General features: G+C 34.3%; 1 protein-coding gene across 1 annotated transcript; it reads left to right on the top strand.

Moving 5' to 3' along the window:
* Positions 1 to 276: 276 nt before the first annotated feature.
* On the top strand, positions 277 to 19,078 carry mge (translocase of outer mitochondrial membrane 22 homolog mge). Its single transcript, XM_071587497.1, has 4 exons — positions 277 to 507; positions 1,275 to 1,386; positions 9,268 to 9,395; positions 16,551 to 19,078. The coding sequence occupies exons 1-4, from the start codon at positions 391 to 393 to the stop codon at positions 16,608 to 16,610; spliced, it is 417 nt and encodes a 138-aa protein (XP_071443598.1). The 5' UTR covers positions 277 to 390; the 3' UTR covers positions 16,611 to 19,078.
* Positions 19,079 to 19,362: the final 284 nt, after the last annotated feature.

Raw genomic sequence — 19,362 nt, 5'->3', positions numbered from 1 at the left:
AGTAGTTCATAAAACAATTCAAAATATGAAAGTAGAACACAATAGCCCAAGTATTATACCGATACCTGGTACAAATTTAACAATAATTTTCTGGGACATTTTAAAATTTCAAATAGCCCGCGCAAAATCATTCAAAATGTTTTTCCAGTGAAATTTTTGTAAAGATAGCAAATTGGTCATAGAAAATTGAAGTTGATCACAATCTCCACTCCGTTATATATTTGAGAAATTAGATTCATGAAAATTGTGTACAGCTGTGAATGAAGGTAACTTGACTACAGTAGTTTCCTGTGCCCTACCACACGAGGGTCTTCAGTCGTACGAGGTTTCTTTATATTCAATTAAAAGTGCCTAAGGTTTATCTACAATTTTTAATAATCTGTTGTTCTTATGGCTCCTGCTGAGGACGGAGATAGTGGGATGGAGTCATTGACCACGAGCAGTAAAGATCTGACGCCAGAGAAAGTCAAGGAAATTGGGGATACTGACGATGACTCCGACGATGAGGTATGAAATGTAGACCTGAGGAAATGTGCTGTACCTAAGCCATATATACATTATTATACAGCAGTATACTGCCTTAAATGTTTTGTGCATACCCATATAATTTGTAGATCATATAGAATACCATTAGCATAGTCAGACCGCTGTAGTTGGCAGCTGAAATTTAATTGATGATAGTTTACGGTGGAATTCATTTATTACTTATCATGTTATAGCTGCTAATTTAGATTAATCAGTATTTGGTAACCACAGAACGGGAATTTAGTAGTGAATGAGTATCCCCAAGTAAATAAGTTATAGTTATGTATCATATATTAGTGATTCCGCTCAATTTTACGACGCCCGAGAATCTTGAAACTCGTTATTTATCAGAATATGGTTATATCTAGTTATAATTACGAAGAATTTGGTTCTCAACATTGTTAAGCGCCGGTATTCCTATTCTATAGAATACCGTTGTGGAAAGTTACTGAAGGGCAAATGAATTTGGTTTTTTCATAATGAGGTTTCTTATTAAGGTCTCTGTTCTAGTAACAGAAGCACGAAAATGGCTAGCTATCCCTACTTCTTTCCATTAAAACATTTTTAATGATGATACCGCTGTGATAAAGGAAATGAATTGTGGGAAATGTCTGGCTATACATCATGTCGGTCCAAAAACATTACGAATTAATAGGATAAAACAAGAATAGTCTAGTGTGGAAATTGACACGCCGTCAAAAGTTTCATTTCACTAACCTCTAATAAATTATTTTTGTACTTGTGATCAGGATTTGGATGAGACGCTTTCTGAACGCCTTTGGGGATTGACGGAAATGTTTCCAGATAAAGTAAGGGAGACAACTGGGGTGGTATCCAGTGCTGCATGGACTGCTATAAAAGGTGTGTTTTCAGGGTATGCGTAAAACTATAACAGGTTTGGAGGTTTGGTATGGATGCATATTATTTTTATTCTTTCCTGAGACAGTTTTGAAGGTATCTAAAGAAATGTCACTTAACTGTAAATGGATGAATACCAGATTCAAATTTACCTATTCTGATGTGTATGTTTGTATGTAATGTTATGCATACTGATCTGAATCGGATGGCATAGTTCATTGAATTAAACCATATTGCAAAGGGATATAGAGCATGGAGTTTTTTTTGAGAATTATTGATCCATATTGTATTTAAAGAAGGATGTATATTTTTGTTGTAATTTTTTTTCATGAGTAGCATAGAATGTGAAGTCACCCTATCAGTAAAGAGACTTTAAGGAAACATTCTATTATTATTATTACCTACATTGCTACAGTCATTGTAGAAATAAGCTAGCTTATAATTTCAGGCAGTGTTTCGGATTCTTACAGATGTTATGGATATTTCAATGATTTAGCAATAGATAAACAATAAAAGTTGATATCGCGAGAATGTCAAGTAAGTTATTACTCCGTAGAAGTTATTAATCCACGCTGAGTTACCTGTTAGTTGTTGCTGCGAAAAAAATATTTATAATTTTGCTCAGCTTATCTTTTTCTAATTTGCTTACGCAATTCAGTTCTGTTAAAAGTTATGACATAAACCATTGGTATCCCTTTTATAATTAAAACTATGGAAGATGGGAATTTTTGAAAATTTTAAAACCTACAATCCCCACCATTTGATTGATTCACGATTGATGAATGATTCACAAACTGTTAACCTGGGGCCTGGTAGACCCTGTGGCCTAAATTTAATTATACTTTCATGCTTTGGTTTAATAAATAGAATCGATTAATTTACTTGATTAATAACATATTTCAAGAGAATAATTTGTTTTAAATCTGTTAGGTATTACTTAAGTTTTGTAAATAAGTATTCACATACATTTGTGTTAAACCTTAATAACATAATTTAAGCACTCCTTTCATTTCAAATTAATCTCTAGTTAGTCATAGGATGGTCATCTTTAGCTCTATCAATTAAACTATCAATTCCTTGTAAGGGTATTGGATTATTTCAGTGGAAAATTCACTTTTCGGACAACTATTTATCGAATAGTGGCTCCATCTTGGGCCAGCTTGACCGAGGGCGACAAAATTACAGTTTTTTTCATGTTATTTACTCATGGAAGTGAATTCTCTTGCTGTATTTGCAAAGTTTGTTTTATTTAGTCCTGTCTCCTAGGGCTCTCTTACATAAATTATTAGTTAGATGATATTTCTTTTGCAAAAAATAAGCAGATCGTGATATGCCAAGCAAATGACTGTCCAAAAACTGTCCTGTCACATCTCTCTATTTCCTTAAAGAAGCAACATGTTATGACTAATAGTTCATGGGCTAATGCTGTGAAAATCATTTATTGAAAAAAGTAATATAAATACACATTGTACCCTTTAAAATACTCCCTCTGAGCTGTAATACACTTCTCCATTTGCCTTTTTTAGCCTTTGAAGCACTGGCAAAATTTTTCTCTGTTCTCCTGAAAGCTTCTTTGGTATTGACTCTTAAATATCCTCCAGAGTTTGAAAAGGTGCCCTTCCAATTTGTGGAAATATAAATAATAATAAATCCAAATCTGGTGAGTGAGGTGTTCAAGGACCCTGGTAGCTTTTTTGGCTAAAAACTGCTTGAAAGTGATAGCTTTGTGAGAGGATGCATTGTCATGGTAAAGCACCCATGACTGCTTTTGCCAGAAATTGCATCTCTTTCTGCAAACTGTGCCATGCAGACTTTCAGATGCAAATTCTGGTGTCCTGAGCAACATCTCTGGCTGTGAGCCAAAAGTTTGAGTCAGTGGCTTGTTCAATTTTCTGTGCAGAAACATCATTTGGAATGGTTAAGTGTAATAGCTCCAAATGCTCATCGCCCTCTGTTGAGGCCGTCTTCCCTGTCCCAACCTTGCCATTCACTTGTAGAATGAACTTATTTTCACAAGATAGCCACTGGCCCTGTATGTTTGAAAAACCCTCTGTCACTGTTTAAAGCTTTACCCTAAGTTGTCATTTTTGCTTTTTCTTCAAGCTAATGTTTCTCATAATATATAGAGCCTTTTCTCAATCCAAAAGTAATACACTTATTTTAATGAAGAAATAGCTTATGAGTAAAATCTAGATTACATGTATTTTTCAAAGGCAACCTTTTTATTATGGTTTTGTGAGCTTTTTCATATAATAAATCCTGGATTTAAACACGCTGGCAAATGTCAGGTCTTGGTCTGAAAAATGTGTTGGAATTTTGCCAATAAATATTTGTAACTACCCGGTAAATTTCATACTGTGGATAGAATTAGCAAAAATACAGAATTACTGCGTATATAGTGTTGGTGAAAATGGCTTTGATATAACCCAAACTGGGCAGCGGGATGTTGAAGACTGTAATAGAGGGGAGAATGTTAGGCAAACGGGGAAAGGGAAGGAACAGGATAGGGATGTTGGATGGGATGAAGGGAGGAAGAAAGTACTCAGAGCTGAAGAGGGACCTGATGTAGAGTAGGATGTTGTGTTTTGCTAGGGGCCACAAATTATTTAATTGGTAATTCTATCTATCCAAAAACCTACCTTAACCGGTAGATTACCTAACAATAATAACCCAAACTTTGAAACACTGTGGTAATAAACCATGCCATAACTCCCACTGCATCATATCGTCCATTTTAACCATATTCTATATGCATTAATAATAATATGTACATATTCTACATATTTGCTAATTCTTTTCTCGGCAGTAAAGAATGAATGATATCTGACAAAATGAACTGTACAAATGTTTGAAAGTAGATACCCAAAGCTTAATATGGCCTCTGTAGTGCACAGAAAACACTTCAGAAGTGAGTGAATCAGGGAATGGACTTCAGTGCATTTGTATGAGTCTCAGAAGGTGAGGTGGAAAAAGTTAGTCGAAAGTGGCCATTTACTGACTGAAGGGAAATGCAGAAATAAGGATGAGGGATAGTTGCTTGAGGAGGAATAGTCCTTGAGTTTGAAAAAGCTACAGAGCAATACATAGGTCTTGCAACACAATTTTAAGCTGTCTCTAATGCATCGAAAATGTAGAGAATTGCATAATGTCTATTCATTGGTTTGGTGTATGCTTACGGAATTTAAAGTTGCTTCATGTGATATGATCCTCTGTATTGATTACATTTTGTGTTAATAATGAGGAATTTGTTTTATCTACTAATGATATTTCTGTGTATTTGGATAATGTGAGATGCATCACTTGAGTTGCAGTTAATCTTTTATAAACCTAATTTTTGTATTTTAGATATTATCTTTTATGTTTGTTGTTTTTGTGTTTTAACAAATTATTCTTTAATTGGCAAACTTAAGTGTTGATGGATTCGAGTATTTCAATGAGTCCCTTTGTTAGATTTGGATAAGAGGGATACATTCTTTATAAGAATGTGTATCAACAGTTTATTGTATTTAATTCTCTTTTGTTAGTCTCCATGCTTAGGGACCTTCCCCATGGACTGCATTCTTGATGTAGTGGAAAGGCTTGTATGTTATGATGACCCCTAGGCCCCTATGCTGACAAGATCAATGAAAATAACTCCTGTTAGGGTCCCTCATGCCAGATAGCCTGAAGGGTAAGAGCCAAATGAAATGTTCATATATTGACTTCTCTGTGAGGTGGCTGCGAATCTGACCCCAGTGGAGTGGCAATTTATTGGATGGTGTCATGGTAACACAGGAGATAGGAAATTGAAATTATTCTCAATTATTCTTCCAAGGCTATTGATGAGGCACAAACAAAGATCCTAGGCAACTACAGGGGTGCCCTTAGGTACTAGAAGGTGAATGAAGTGTTAGGAAGGAGATCGGAAAATCCATTCACATTATCCAAGATAATACAGGAAAAGTATTAATCCAAATAGGAAAGAGTAAGAGGATATGAAAAGATTATGCAGACGCAGTGCATAGCAAATATATTTGGTTAGCAACTTTAGACAAGGAAAGGAATTATGATGATGATGATGAGGGTAGCTTAGATTCAAGTGCTCAAATGTCATAAAAAGGAAAATTACATAGAGAAATTAATGCTCTGGTCACATCAGATATTTCTCTTCATAAATATATGTCAATGTCTGAGCTTCATCCCCTTTAGCTGCAATAATCCTCTTATATTGTATTTCTTTGTGATCTCACAATCTTTCACTTCTTTATGTTACCAGGCCAACACATTTTATTCTCCTGACCCCACCTTTTCAAGTTATACTTTCAGCTCATTTACAATCAATATTTTTGCACTTTCCCAAGCATCATTAACGTTTCTTTTGTCCATAATCATGTCCCATTCTACCTGGTTTGAAATCAGATTTACAACAAGTATGTATTCATACAACATTCTTGCATTCATATCTTGCGAATTTTTTATTTCACCCCATCATCAAAATAAATGTAAATAAAAGAGAGACAGGATTATGGCAGAATTTGAATGAAAATGAAGTTGAAAATTGCACAAATCAGGGAGTAGAGATAATGGTTACCTGTTTTGGAGGATAAAATAGTAATTTGGCATGCACAAAACATCCAGAAGTAAATATTATATGTTTTCAGGGTAGAAACTGTAGAATTATTGATAAAAATAAGAAATTGGAAGTGTATCACGTTTGTGGCATTCACCAAGAATGAAAAGCTTGAGATGAGGTGGGTGGAGATGTTGTGGATGGTCATAAGGGCATTTAATGCTTGAATGGGTGTATAGTCCTCAATAGTCCAGAAAATTTGGTGCATAATCCTCCCGTGTTCAGAAAAAATGTTAATTTTTATATATTTCGATCATTTCTGGATTAATGAAAAGAATGAAAGAATGAGACATGTATTTGCAAAAGAAGAATCTCCCTGCAAATGATGCATTACATAAAGGTCAAGTGCACAAAGGTAGAGTCCATGAAGGTCCAAGTACCCTTGTTATCTTTCGCAGCAAGTCCCTGATTTTGGTTATTCATCTAGAAACCTTCGCATAACTTGAAAACTTCATTACTAAGTACATGGTATACCAGTGCATAGGTAGCGTTTTCAAGCGAACATAGTCAGCTGCATTTTTTTTAACCATTTTTAATGCTGAAAATGTTAAGAGAACCTTGGGGGAAATGATAGGAAACATCTTATGATCAGCTCTTCAGATACCCTTATATCGTATAAATAAAGAGATTATGAGATTTTTATACCAAATTAATCATCACTTTACTAGATACTGGTTCCACGAGTAGAATTGTCCAAAAAAAATGAGAAGAAAATTATAATTTTTTCAAGTATAAACGTCAAACTTTTTTTCTTTGTTTTGTTTTCTTGTATTATTAGGTTTCCGTATGTATTTTGCCAATGATGAGCAGGATTGCTCTCAACCTTTTAAGCGTATATCCATTTACAGCCAAAAATAAGGTCCTTGACTGCCCTTCATATATGTGCAGAGGTTAGCTCCTTGTCTCAAGATCTAGTGTTACTTTCTCTGTAATGTGAAAGCATTCCACCATTTTTAGGCTCACTCAGTTTTTACATTTTTGATGTCTTGGCTTTGCGTCTAACAAATTTTGCCTATTATATGTTGTCTTCCAGTTCCATGAAGTTTTAATTCCATTGAATTAGATTCTATTCATTCAACAAAATCATTTTTATATATGGTTTATTGAAAAAAGTTCCACAGGTTCAGCGATTACATTTTAGCCTTCAGACCCTGAAATACATCCATTGCATCCAGGCACACAACAGCTCTAAGCCCAATGAAAGTAAGCCAAATGCAATTTTTGATACAGCAATGCCATAGTGGTGGTAGCACATAATAACTAAGCTGCATGAGGTTAGAATTGTTCTCACATGTCAAATAGCTCAATTACCATCATTGAAACTAAAAGAACCAGTTTGAGAAAAAAATAGTTCATACAATATGTACTAATAGAAAATTACGTATCTGTCACTTCATATGGTTGTCTACCATGATCTGTAATGGATAAGTGGGGCTAACTATTCAACAGCCTGTGCCACTATGCCTGTATTAATGCCATATGATTGTAGATATGCATAGCTGTGGATTTATATAAATTGAATCCATATCATTCAGGGACTTTCATATGTATTCATTAAAGTGAGGGCTAACTAGAAATGGGTGAAAGAAGATTTATTAATATACTTCCAGTATGAAAACGTATAATGAAACCTTAAGGTATCCCTTAAGTTTATTCCCGAGTTAAGGTTTCACATGTGTTGTCAGCAGAAATTTTCTTATAAATCAAAACAAATACACAAGAGAAATGAAATAGATATCAGTCTGTCAATGCAACAATTTCAGAGTGCAAAAATCATTCGCCTTGACCAGTATTTTTACACTCTGAAATTGTTGCACTGAAATGCACATTAGCGGATGACTCCGTTAAAAGTTACTGTTGCGGCATCTCCCGCAGTTTCTTTGGAAAATCAAAGTCTGTTAGCAAATATTATACATTTTTACCAGGAAATTATTTCTAATTTCCCGAAACAAAGTTTCCACATTTTGTCGAATAAAACCCCACTGATTTTTCAAGAAATTTATAAAAAATCCTTTCAATGTTATGTAGAAATTCATTTAATGTTATTGACACCATAATTTCCTCCTGAAGTAAAGGACAGCGTGTATCCTTTTAGAATGAATGACTGATAGTAGCACCACTGGATAAAATATATTTAATGGCCGGGTTTCGATGTATTACATCATCATCTGATGATGATGTAATACATCGAAACTTGGTCATGAAATAAATTTTATCTAGTGGAATAGTTCTACTATCAGTTATTCATTATGTTCAATTTCCACCATATCACGCCTGAAATCACTCAATTTATCCTTTTGAAACATAAAAAACAATGTTTATTAATGAACAATAGGGCTGGTAACAATCTTAGCTCTAGAAATAGTGAGAAAGAGGGCTTACATCACCTTTTAAACAATTGTTTCAACGGTTATTAAAAAAATAAATCCATATTAAAAAATGTTATTCTGATTACCCTAAATAATTGAACCATAATCTCACGTTTTACTGAACTAAGGCAAAATGAATCCATCTAATAAATGAAATTGGGCATTTATAATAAATAAAAAATTTGAATTAGGCATATCTTAATCTATTGCCTACATTATAAATGTGTTCATCTCAACATCTGCTATAAGATAATGCATCGGGGATCGAGATGGTGCGGGGGCTAACGTACTGGCCCCCACCCTGAGGGCGCGGGTTCAAATCCCGGCGGTGTTGAATATTTTTCAGAGGTATCTCGATCCCTACTTGAGGTGCCTTGAGGAGGGCACTTTGAGTGAGTACGCCGTCCGTCGGATGGGACGTTAAACTGCGGACCCCTTGGCACCTATCGTAAAGAATAGGCTAATGCCGATGCTGGGTTTCTCTCCACCTTCATCCTTTCCTGTCCATCCCCATGGTGCAAATGACCTTAGCTGTCGGTCGCCTCCCCTAAAAACTACTACTACGATAATGCATCAAAATACTTAATTATATAAACCCACGCTATGGACAGATTATTGCAATCCATTTGTGAGCTAACCAAAGCCATGATATATACTTTTGATGATTTCCAATTGAAGGAATTTTTATATTGAATGTGAAAATTACATTTTATTCCTGAATAATATTTCTTCTCATACCCTCCCTATAAGGTGTAGGCTCATAGATTTTAAGATAGATAGCTAATGAAGCCGCCTTATATTGATTAATCCAGTTCAATTGCTGATTTAATTTTCTTGTTGTACTGTGCCAATCCTCCGCCGTCATCCTATATTTTCATTGTAATAATAATTTTCACCTTCTTTCAGGACTGTATAAATTAAGCTGCAATGCATCGTGGGTGTTCTTTACCTCATCAGCCATATTATTTGCTCCTGTCATAATTGAAATAGAGAGGTCACAAATGGAAGAAATGCAAAAGCAGCAACAAAGACAGGTATACATATTAAATGATAGCATATCAATATTGCATCTGGATTGATTTTGGACTGAGTGAAGTCTTATGACTTCTTGCTATTGAACTGAGAATTTTCATTCCCATTTACTAAACACAGAAAATAAGATATGGCAACTTGATTTATAGATTTATAAGGTTTTATCAATTTTCTTGTCCATTGTTGTTTGTTACAAATGTAATAAGCAAGATTGGTTTTGGGATAGTTTTATTGAATCGCTTTTATTTCTATGTTATCATGATCACGTATAAGAATTGAAGTGCACATATTCAATTTTTTTACATGAAAGACTTTTCTTACATTCTTAATTGAAGTTTTGTCCCAGGAAACTGTTTTAAAGCTTCTGTAACATGTCAGTGGTCAAAGTTATCCAGTGATGGTCTTGGAATACGAAGTGTGTCTGTTTTCAGAATGTTTTGTAATTTTGCAATGGTCCTATAGTAATAATGCATTTAATTTGCCCGTAGATTATATTACAAAAATACCAGGTGGATGGTGTACGTACATGATTTGAGGCAAAATGTTCAGGTCAAAAAGGAGTGCAATGCATACAGACTCAATTTGGATACAAAAATGTAATACCAGCAATTACATTAAATGTATCATGCACACAATATCCATTAGCAATCTTGGAGCATAAATATAAACTAGACTAAGGTCATTCCTATAAATTAAAAGTATGGACTCAACGACAATAATATTATTTAGATATCATCAACCAATTGTAACATGTTACATTGTGGATATCTTTTTCATTTATGTGTGAATGCAGTAGTTCCCTTAGTATCCCGTATACTTATGGCTAATTTGTTCTATAATCTTATGCCCATTTTCTTGGGTCCTAATTTTGATGCTTTAGTTTTATTGTTGCACTAATGATGTTGCCTTCCTCTGGTGTAATGATGATGATCGTCAGAGTTAAGAGTATAGTTGCCAATGTGATGTTTTATACACAGAATAAAAAGGTATTATAAATGCACAGGGGTGGTTGTAAATTTAATTCCTGGAAATTAGGTCTCAATGGGGCATTCTGAGTTTTCCCAGGGATTATTCTGATGACTTTCTCCTGATATGTCTCTCCCTTATACCGAAAAGTTTGGCTATTTTGAATGTTCCATTAATTTTTGACAGCTGTTGTGCTGGGATGTGTTTTGCCTTATCTGCAATTGTTGCCTGTTCCAAACAACGGATCAAAGAATCTGCACCAAATTTTGTGTGAAAAACAAAGTTTAAGTGCGCGGATGCATTCCGAATGTTGACTGTGGCATTTGGAGAAGCTACCTTGGGCGGAAGCAACATTTATCTATGGTACAAAAAGAAACTTCTCAGTGGGCCGAAAAGATGTGAAAGACAAAGAGTGTGCCGGATGCCCGAGCACATCAACGACAGTCGAAAACATTGATGAAGTAAGAAAATAGTTTAGGCCAAACGTCAAATCATGGTTAGAGAAGTTGCTGAAGACCTAAACATATCGATTGGTTAGTGCCATTCGATTTTTACCATTGATTTGGGCATAACATGCGTCGCCACGAAATTCGTACCAAAATTGCTCAATTTCAACTAAACAACAACAACACATTAAGATTGCTAATGAGGTGTTGGACTGTGCTCCCGACGACCCAAATTTGCTCCTGAGGGTCATAACTGTTGATGAGTCATGGATTTATGGTCATGATGTGGAAACTAAAGCTCAATCATCCCAATGGAAGCTGCAGCACCAGCCAAGACCGAAAAAAGCACACCAAGTTCAGTCTAATATGAAAGTTTTACTTACAGTTTTCTTCGATTGCAGGGGTATGGTGGTGCATCATGAGTTCTTGCCACAGGGTAGAACGGTAAATAAGGAATATTACCTGTAAGTTATGCACAATTTTTTCGAAGCAATCCGCCAAAAATTTGTGGAAGAACAAAAATTGGCTTTTGTACCATGACAACACCCCTGCTCACACATCGTTGCTTGTGTGCAAATTTTTAGCCAAAAAAAACCACCAATGACGCTGCAGCCACCGTATTCCCCAGACCTGGCCCCCAGTGACTTTATCTAGTTCCCGAGACTGAAGAGGCCCATGAAAGGATGACGCTACACTACGATTGACGAAATAAAGAAATTGAAGGAGGAGCTGAACAAGATCACAAAATGATTTTTTGAAGTTCTTCGAGGATTGGAAAAAACGTTGGTTATAAGTGTATAATATCTAATGGGGATTACTTTGAAGGGGAAAAAATAGATATTCATTAATAAATAAATAATTTTTGAAAAAAAAACACCAAGGCCTGATACTTTTTGAACAGATTTCGTATATATGCGTGTAAATATTACATATGCACGTCAAAATTATGTACATTGTGTGTAAAAATGTCTATATCCATGTACTAATAGATAGTAACAACCAATGAATGCATGAAATCATTATTGCCTGAGGCTATATCTACCATATATATATATACAGAAGATTAGAGCCAGGTGATTGAAATTAATTCCAAACTACAGAAGGATCAAAAAGCTACAATATTTACAAGCCAACACAATATGCCGCCTTATTGCTATTTCACTATGATTCATAAGTCGGAACAAGATATAGGTTTGTCTGCCCTTTATTTGCTATAGAAATTAACTTTCAGAAAATCAAATATAAAAGAAAAGAGATTGAATGAAATAGAATTTTCTTGTTTATGTTTTTCTTTACTTTGCTTTATTAGTATCAGCACTCAGCTGTTCTAGACACCCTATGAAAGTGCTGCCTGAATGGTGATTGTTTCAAACCTGAATTGAATTAAGTTTTTGTTATTTACAATTTTCTCAAGAATATTACCCATGGAGAAGAAAATCGTATTCAGTGATGTTTAAACTAGAAGTCATCAATTTTGTGAAAGAAAAAGGAAATTGCGAGGCTGCCAGGATTTATCCATGAATAAATCTTTTAAATCAAAGTTATGTTCTCGTTGGGAAAAGTGGATGATGTCTGGTTTAAAAGACTACCCATAATCGGGAATGATTAAAAGAGTGTCTTATGAAGAAATAAGTCGGTAGATCCTGGGAAGTTGGCCAGTTGTCGGAAGGAATTTTAGTAAATAATTGATTTGAAAAAGCTTTAAGAAATATTTCAACGCTCTTGCTATAATATGACGAAGAGTTAAATTTGGAGAGTGAACTCTGTGATGTGCCTGAAGAGATGATACATGCACTTAATTCATTTAATCGTGATTCAGGTGACGAATTTCGGAATCGAGTTATCTACCTCTCCTATCATGTATGTATACGTATGTGTATATAATAAGACCTATTCTACGTATACGTGAAGTACTATGTATTAGAATAAGGAAGTACTACGTATTAGAATAAACGAAGTATAGAAATTATGTTTCTTCTTTTTCTCATGAATTTTTGAGATGACATAACTGTAACAGTAGCAGATCTGTATAAAATAGAATGCAATTAGAAAGGCATGTTTCCAGACTAATTTATTTTTGCGAGACTCTTCTTTAAATTATTGTGTACATAGGTATGTAAATGTTTGGATTTTGTCAATTTTCATCGCATAACGCACATCGCCATTGTTTTACATCATCTGAACATTTTTTTGTTGATAATGCATGCGTTATCGATGGGGAAATATGGTAATAATAATGAATATAGTTTCATTTTTGGTAAAACTCTTATGATGTCTATTTGGAAGATTCTGCATATAAAATTAGAATGCACTCAACTTCTGGTTCACAAGTAACATTTCCTGGCCTGTAAGGTACACTTTTTATTGAGTTTATGTGCTAGAAGCATGGGGGAAAACACCAAAAAAAAGGGTTTTTTCAAATTTTGAGGATGTTCTGGAGAACAAATGACAAATCTAACCTTGTCATTCAAAAGAATGGAAAAAATACAGGAAAATTAATTATTTATATGTTTGCCAAAAATTACTTACATAACCTAAAAATTCTTTGAAAAATTCAATTATTTTTCCTGAGCTCAAGTTTGATCCAAAAAATCTGAAAAAAAATCAGAATGTTTTTGGGCATAAAAATGTATGTTCATGAGTTCAGATTTTTTAAAGCAAAGGAAAGAGCAAGGAAAGAAAGCTCAGAAAAAATGTTTTTCGAAAAAACACATTTTTTTGCGATAGGAGACCCCTGGAGTCACCTAGGGAGCTAAAAAGTTGGCTACAGTTGGGTCTCTAAATATTTACTTTCGAGTGCCCAATCCCAAATAAGAATCCAGCCGAGTGCAGATTTTACCATCTTATTCCACTATAGCCTTTAAACTATTTGTATTGTGTATAACTTAGACAGATTCTGAAGTATTAATGGTTCCATACATTTTTATTAAATTATAAAAGCTCTCATGTCTGTGTCACTTTTTTGCCCATGTTTATCTCTAGCAAGGTTTCCTGTAACTTTGTTTAGCTAAAAAATTAAAAATCTGTGCATAGGCAGATTCTTTGAAGATGTTTTTAGCATTTTGATTGGTTAACTAATTATGGTTACAGAATTGTTTGATTTTGATTGTTTAATCTTGAAAATTTAGTTCACTAACCATGTGTTTTGTAAGGAAAATGTATCAATGGATAGGTTTTATGTTAAATTCATTAAATATAATTAACAGGTAATATTTATGTAGTGTTTTAATAATCAGTGCATATATTTTTGAAATCCTATATTTTATATTGTGCCATGATTTTGATGGGATACACACGAATAAATAACTTTTGGTTATTTTGGATATATATTCATATGAAACCCACTCAGTGACAACTGTGAAACAACAATCATGTTAAATAACGTGCTGCTTGTGTTGCCTAAATCCTCGGCAATGCATATATGTCCAATCAGAAAAAGTGAAATTTTTGCTGTTATTCAAGCGATCTTCTTTTATTTCACTGCTACAGTTTTGTTGTTTCCCTTCGTATCCACAATCATTGTATGGTGCACTAACTTCAATGCTGATTACTCATGAAAATGACTATTTCAATAAGGTTCCCAAATGCATATCAATGTTATAGGGGATGTGGTAGTCCATGGGTTGAGTATTAGACTATTGACTGGAGGGCCTGGATTCGATTCTTGGGCAAGCCTCTCTGGGCACCCTCTGCTGCACTCAAGCTATGTGATTTTTTTGCGAGCTAGATCTACCTGGGAAACCATAGTCTGTACAGGGTTAGATAGATAGATAGATAGATAGTTTTATTCGCCATAGAACAATACATAATTGTATGGGCTTCGTCAAAAATTCAATTACATCAATTGTATACAGGTTCTTAGGAATAATAATGTACATGACATATATGAGTATTAAGGATTTAAAAAAGTTGAATTTCCTACATTGGCTCTTTCTGTGTACTCTTGGACGCTATAAAAAACATTATTTAAAAAGAAATGTTTTAACATTTTTTTGAATTTATTTTCTTGGGGGAGTATTCGTTTTAACTCTTCAGGAAGCCGATTAAACAGTAGTCTTCCTGAAACTTCTGGGGTTTTTTTTAGTACTGCTACTCTGCAATGGCCATTATGAAGATTTTCCTTGCCCCTGGTGTCGTACTTGTGAATGTCCCTATTTCTGATCAGTGAAGGTGTTTTCGTGCAGGCATACAATATCACATTATACATATATATACTGGGAATGGTCATGATTTTGTGACATTTGAAATACTCCCTGCAGGATTTTCTTGCATTTAGTTTAAATATAACCCTTAATGCACGTTTTTGAAGTGTGAGTATTCTATTGATGTTTCCATGTGCTGAACTCCCCCAGCAGACAATGCCATATCGAGCTGAGAGGGAAAGAAACTGGCCCTCCTTCCCTAATGTGTGAATTTCACATACCAATGAGCTTAGTGTGGATGAACTCTGCCATCACCCACTGAACCAACTTTCTTTTAATTACTGTTTTTTATGGTTTTTTACCAATATTATGACTGTGGCTCCCTGTCTTTCCATTATTTTTTCACTCTGTCAAATCATCCCTATCATTTGGATTTTCAAAATTATATTTGAATCAGTAATTAAGTTTTTAAAATATGATTTGTGAAAGGTGTTTGCTACAATGGGGTTAAGAAACAAGAAAAAGTCAATTGATAAAAGAATAATTGAAAATAATGTGATTTTGAGTGTTGCATTGTGTCACTGGATCATAGAACATGATTACAATCACTTCATTTTATTGCTGTAATTGGTTAAAATAATCCATATTAATATGCTCTTTTATTTCTTTTGATATATTTCTTAATGTTGTTAAGAAATTATTCATAGTTCGCTCACATTAGTCAGTTATAGTATAAACATACTTTGAGTTTCACAGCACTTCAGTTAAATGGAATATGAGGAGCAGTTTAATCATGGAAATGAAACTATATGATCATAGGTACCCCCAAGGACAAATGCAAATATTGCCTTTCTTCCAAAGGCTGGAAGTTTAACAGTGAGCTCTTCCCCTGAAAAAGGTCTTCTTCTTCTGTGTGGATGACTATAATTCACCAGCATTTCTGTTTATACCATGTAGTTAAACTTAAGAATATCACAACATAGCAGAGTTATTTTGTTGAATTGTTGGCATAATGTTGAAGGATAATTAAGATAGCTTATGGATATGGTTTGAACCACATATAACACCTGCACATGTAGCACATGTAACTGCACATAATAGTACTTTCAGCAGCTAAACATTACTACTTAGAGCAATCTTAAGTTAGTGAAGAGAAATAGTATAGTGTTCTTGCATTGTTATCAAATATTAAACAAAGCTGTTGCTATCACAATCTCATGATTGGGCAGATTTTCTCCAGAGCATTCGATCTTGCAAGTATAATGTTGTTGGAAAAATAAATTTATATTTTTGCAATTTGAAGGCAATTTCAAATTATACATTTTTTAAGGAGAAATAATGAGTTTTTCAAGTGCATGTACAAGGAGTATGTGGAGAATTGTCAGAAAAGTAACAGGAAATGTGCTAAAATTACTGTATTAGTTATAGCCTTATTTTTTTTCATTTATGAAACCACCATGAAAATTTGGGAAAATCATCTAATAATTTTTAAACCATTTTGACGCCAGGGTTAAGAATTTCTAGGCATTGCATGTATATGGTAAGTTCAGTTTTACTTTGCATATTTTGTTTTAAATAAGCGGTACTGATTTATTCATTTCAGATTCTACTAGGCCCCAATGCCGCTGTATCTGGCCTTGCACCTGCTCCAGGACACCGATAATGAGGGGAACCAACCAGGATCTGCTCCATATTACCCCTGCCTCCCACCACCTTGACCTCGAACACCTTCTTTGTTCAATTACTCCATTTGAATCCATCAATTATTCTTGCCGCGTCATAATTTTTTTATCATTTTGACTTTCTCACAAGAAAGTGCAACTTAAAGGTGTCAGTTATCCTATCTTCTCGTTTTCTTGCATACGTATTGTTCAACAGTGTTCATGGATTAGTAGGTGGAGAAACCATCCATGAAATGGCAGTTTCTCATACATCATATTGTTTGTCACTTGATTCCTCTGTGGTCCTCTCCTGGTGCTCCATTTGTGGAATGATGCCTTACCATTGGTGGGATGGGTGTAATGGGTTGCCTTTCTAGTCTGGAGGTGGGCCCTGGGTGGACATCGTAAAGCGTTGTGGCGTATTCTCCATCAACATTTTAGTGCTCATGTTTTAGGATAGGTGAAAAATTGTTGTTTTGTTTTGTATGAATAAAAGTCATACCTTCTCACTTTGTATTTTTCGTCAATTACTTTACACCATTTTTTATATTTCCGTTATCTGAGAAGCATATATAGAATTTTAGTAGTTGCTAAGCAAAGAGTAGGTTAACCTCTTGCTTGATTTTACATTTTTTATGATAAATTTACCTTAACTACAAGAGGAGTACACAAAAGTAAACCTTTATATTATTGAGCTGTGATTTTGCTTTGTACTTAATTTAGTGTTAAAAGATTTTTTGCATAGTTTTTACTATTATCAGAGATGGTCACAAAACCAAGGCTCAGTAAGCTTTATTAGACAGATTCATATTTTAAGTTGAAAACTATAGGAGTGTTACTTATTTTGCATCCTGAAGGTGAGTTCTAGGGACATAGTTTGAGGCATTGTTATTCTGTGTTAATCGTTCTCTCAGCCCTGCTGAACAATCCTATTGTACCTACTCTGGGCGAGGTACCATAGTAATGCTTCGGGCTCTGGTGTTAATGTATGAGAAAAGCACATTGTTACCAGATTAGATGAGTTGAGTCATATAGTGAAATGAAATCACTAATTCAAAGGGAGATTAGAATGTATCCGTTTTATCTGTGTACAGTTTTTGAGGTGGAAACATTTTTTCCTACTGAACTGAAAAATTCCAATGGAATTGATTAAATCTACTTTCCACTTGCCTCACAATAGTAGAATGTCTGGTGTGAAGTTTTTTAGTGCCGAAGTATTTTCTGTGACTTGTCTAAAATTACATATGCATCCTAAAAACCTATGTACTCTTGATTTCCCTCAAAGCTGCAAGTTCATGAAAAGAATGTGTTAGGACTGGTGAATATGGGTTTATCCCCAGAAAGATTTTGTTCTTTGAGATATCATTGTTTCCCATTCAGTTGATGATGTTAAAATATTGTGGAAAAGCATATTTGATCATTTTGCAGATAAGGGTCCGTATATTTTGAGTGTTATTAATGGTAGATTTATGTTTTTAAGGGCCCTGGTGATGAGATAAGCTAAGAGGTCCACATTCATTCTACCCTTAGCAAAAGCCAACTCCTGTTATGGGATTTGGTGATTCCAATGTTATTGTGAGCTTGACGTGTAAAGAATATGCCGTGACATAAATTTGTTGCTGATATCTTTATTTGTTCAATTGTTATCATTAAGTATGCCATATTTGACGGCAGACAAGATGCACCCTTATTTAAGTAGGGCAGACACAAGAAACAAGTATTCACAGCCACTTTGAAGTTGCGACATCTGACCAACTTAAGTTTTAATTGTAATATTTTAGAAAATCCAAATGGATGGCAGTTTCAAAGAGAAGTGCACACAGTTTTGTTAAATCAGTTGTGTTAAAATATTGTTCACGCTTGTTCAATATCTTGCTCTCTCTTTTAACATTGCAGAAGCGAGCTACACTATTCACATCAAATAATAGTGATGAATTAAATAATAACAATCACAACTACAGCATTCTTCAAATGAATATTAAAAATTAAATAAAATGTAAGATAATGGAGTCAATAAAGTTAGCACTGACCTTTTTGGTTAAAAATTACATTCAGTATTCAAAGGTAACCCATGGAGCTTGAGCCTTTACTTATAAGATGTGGGTGATTTTTTAAACTATAATTTTGGGAACAAATGGTGTATCTTATATGCCATCAAATTTGGTTGTTATTGATATCATGATTCCATATTTGACAATGCAGTTCGATTTGCACTCAAGGTGTCCTTTGTCAAGCAATATACTATTATGATCAACCTTACTCTCTCTACTTTTGTTTGGGTTTGGCTGAATGCAAAAAATTCAAATGTGGATCATTGTGTATGCATTCCAGAAAAATTGGTATAACTTTTAATAATTTTTAGATGTGTGACAAGTCTTGCAGATGTAACTGCTATTGAATTTGCCAGCAATTCAAACTCCTTGTGTACCGTTTGGCAAATATCTTTCAATAAATATATGAGGGAATTACAGTAATTATTTTCATTGTGAAAAGTATACCTGCTTTTTTGCTTTTGTATAGAATTAACATCTTAATTTTTGCTGTGTATATTTTCGTGCAGTGGGTCATAAAATATTAACACCTTTTTCTTTGAAGTAATCTTATAAACAACTTAGATGGTGTGTCTGTGTGAGTCACAAAACAATGATAACTTATTAAAAGTTGGAGGTTATTTTTATATGATATCCACATCCTTATCAGTTGCAGATATTTATTTACTCTCTTAATGACTCCCAAGAAGTTTGAAGTCTGCAT

Source organism: Hetaerina americana, unplaced genomic scaffold (genome assembly GCF_022747635.1).
Source record: "Hetaerina americana unplaced genomic scaffold, ioHetAmer1.1.p SCAF_1, whole genome shotgun sequence".
Lineage (NCBI taxonomy): Eukaryota > Metazoa > Arthropoda > Insecta > Odonata > Calopterygidae > Hetaerina > Hetaerina americana.
This window is presented reverse-complemented; position numbering and strand designations above follow the sequence as displayed.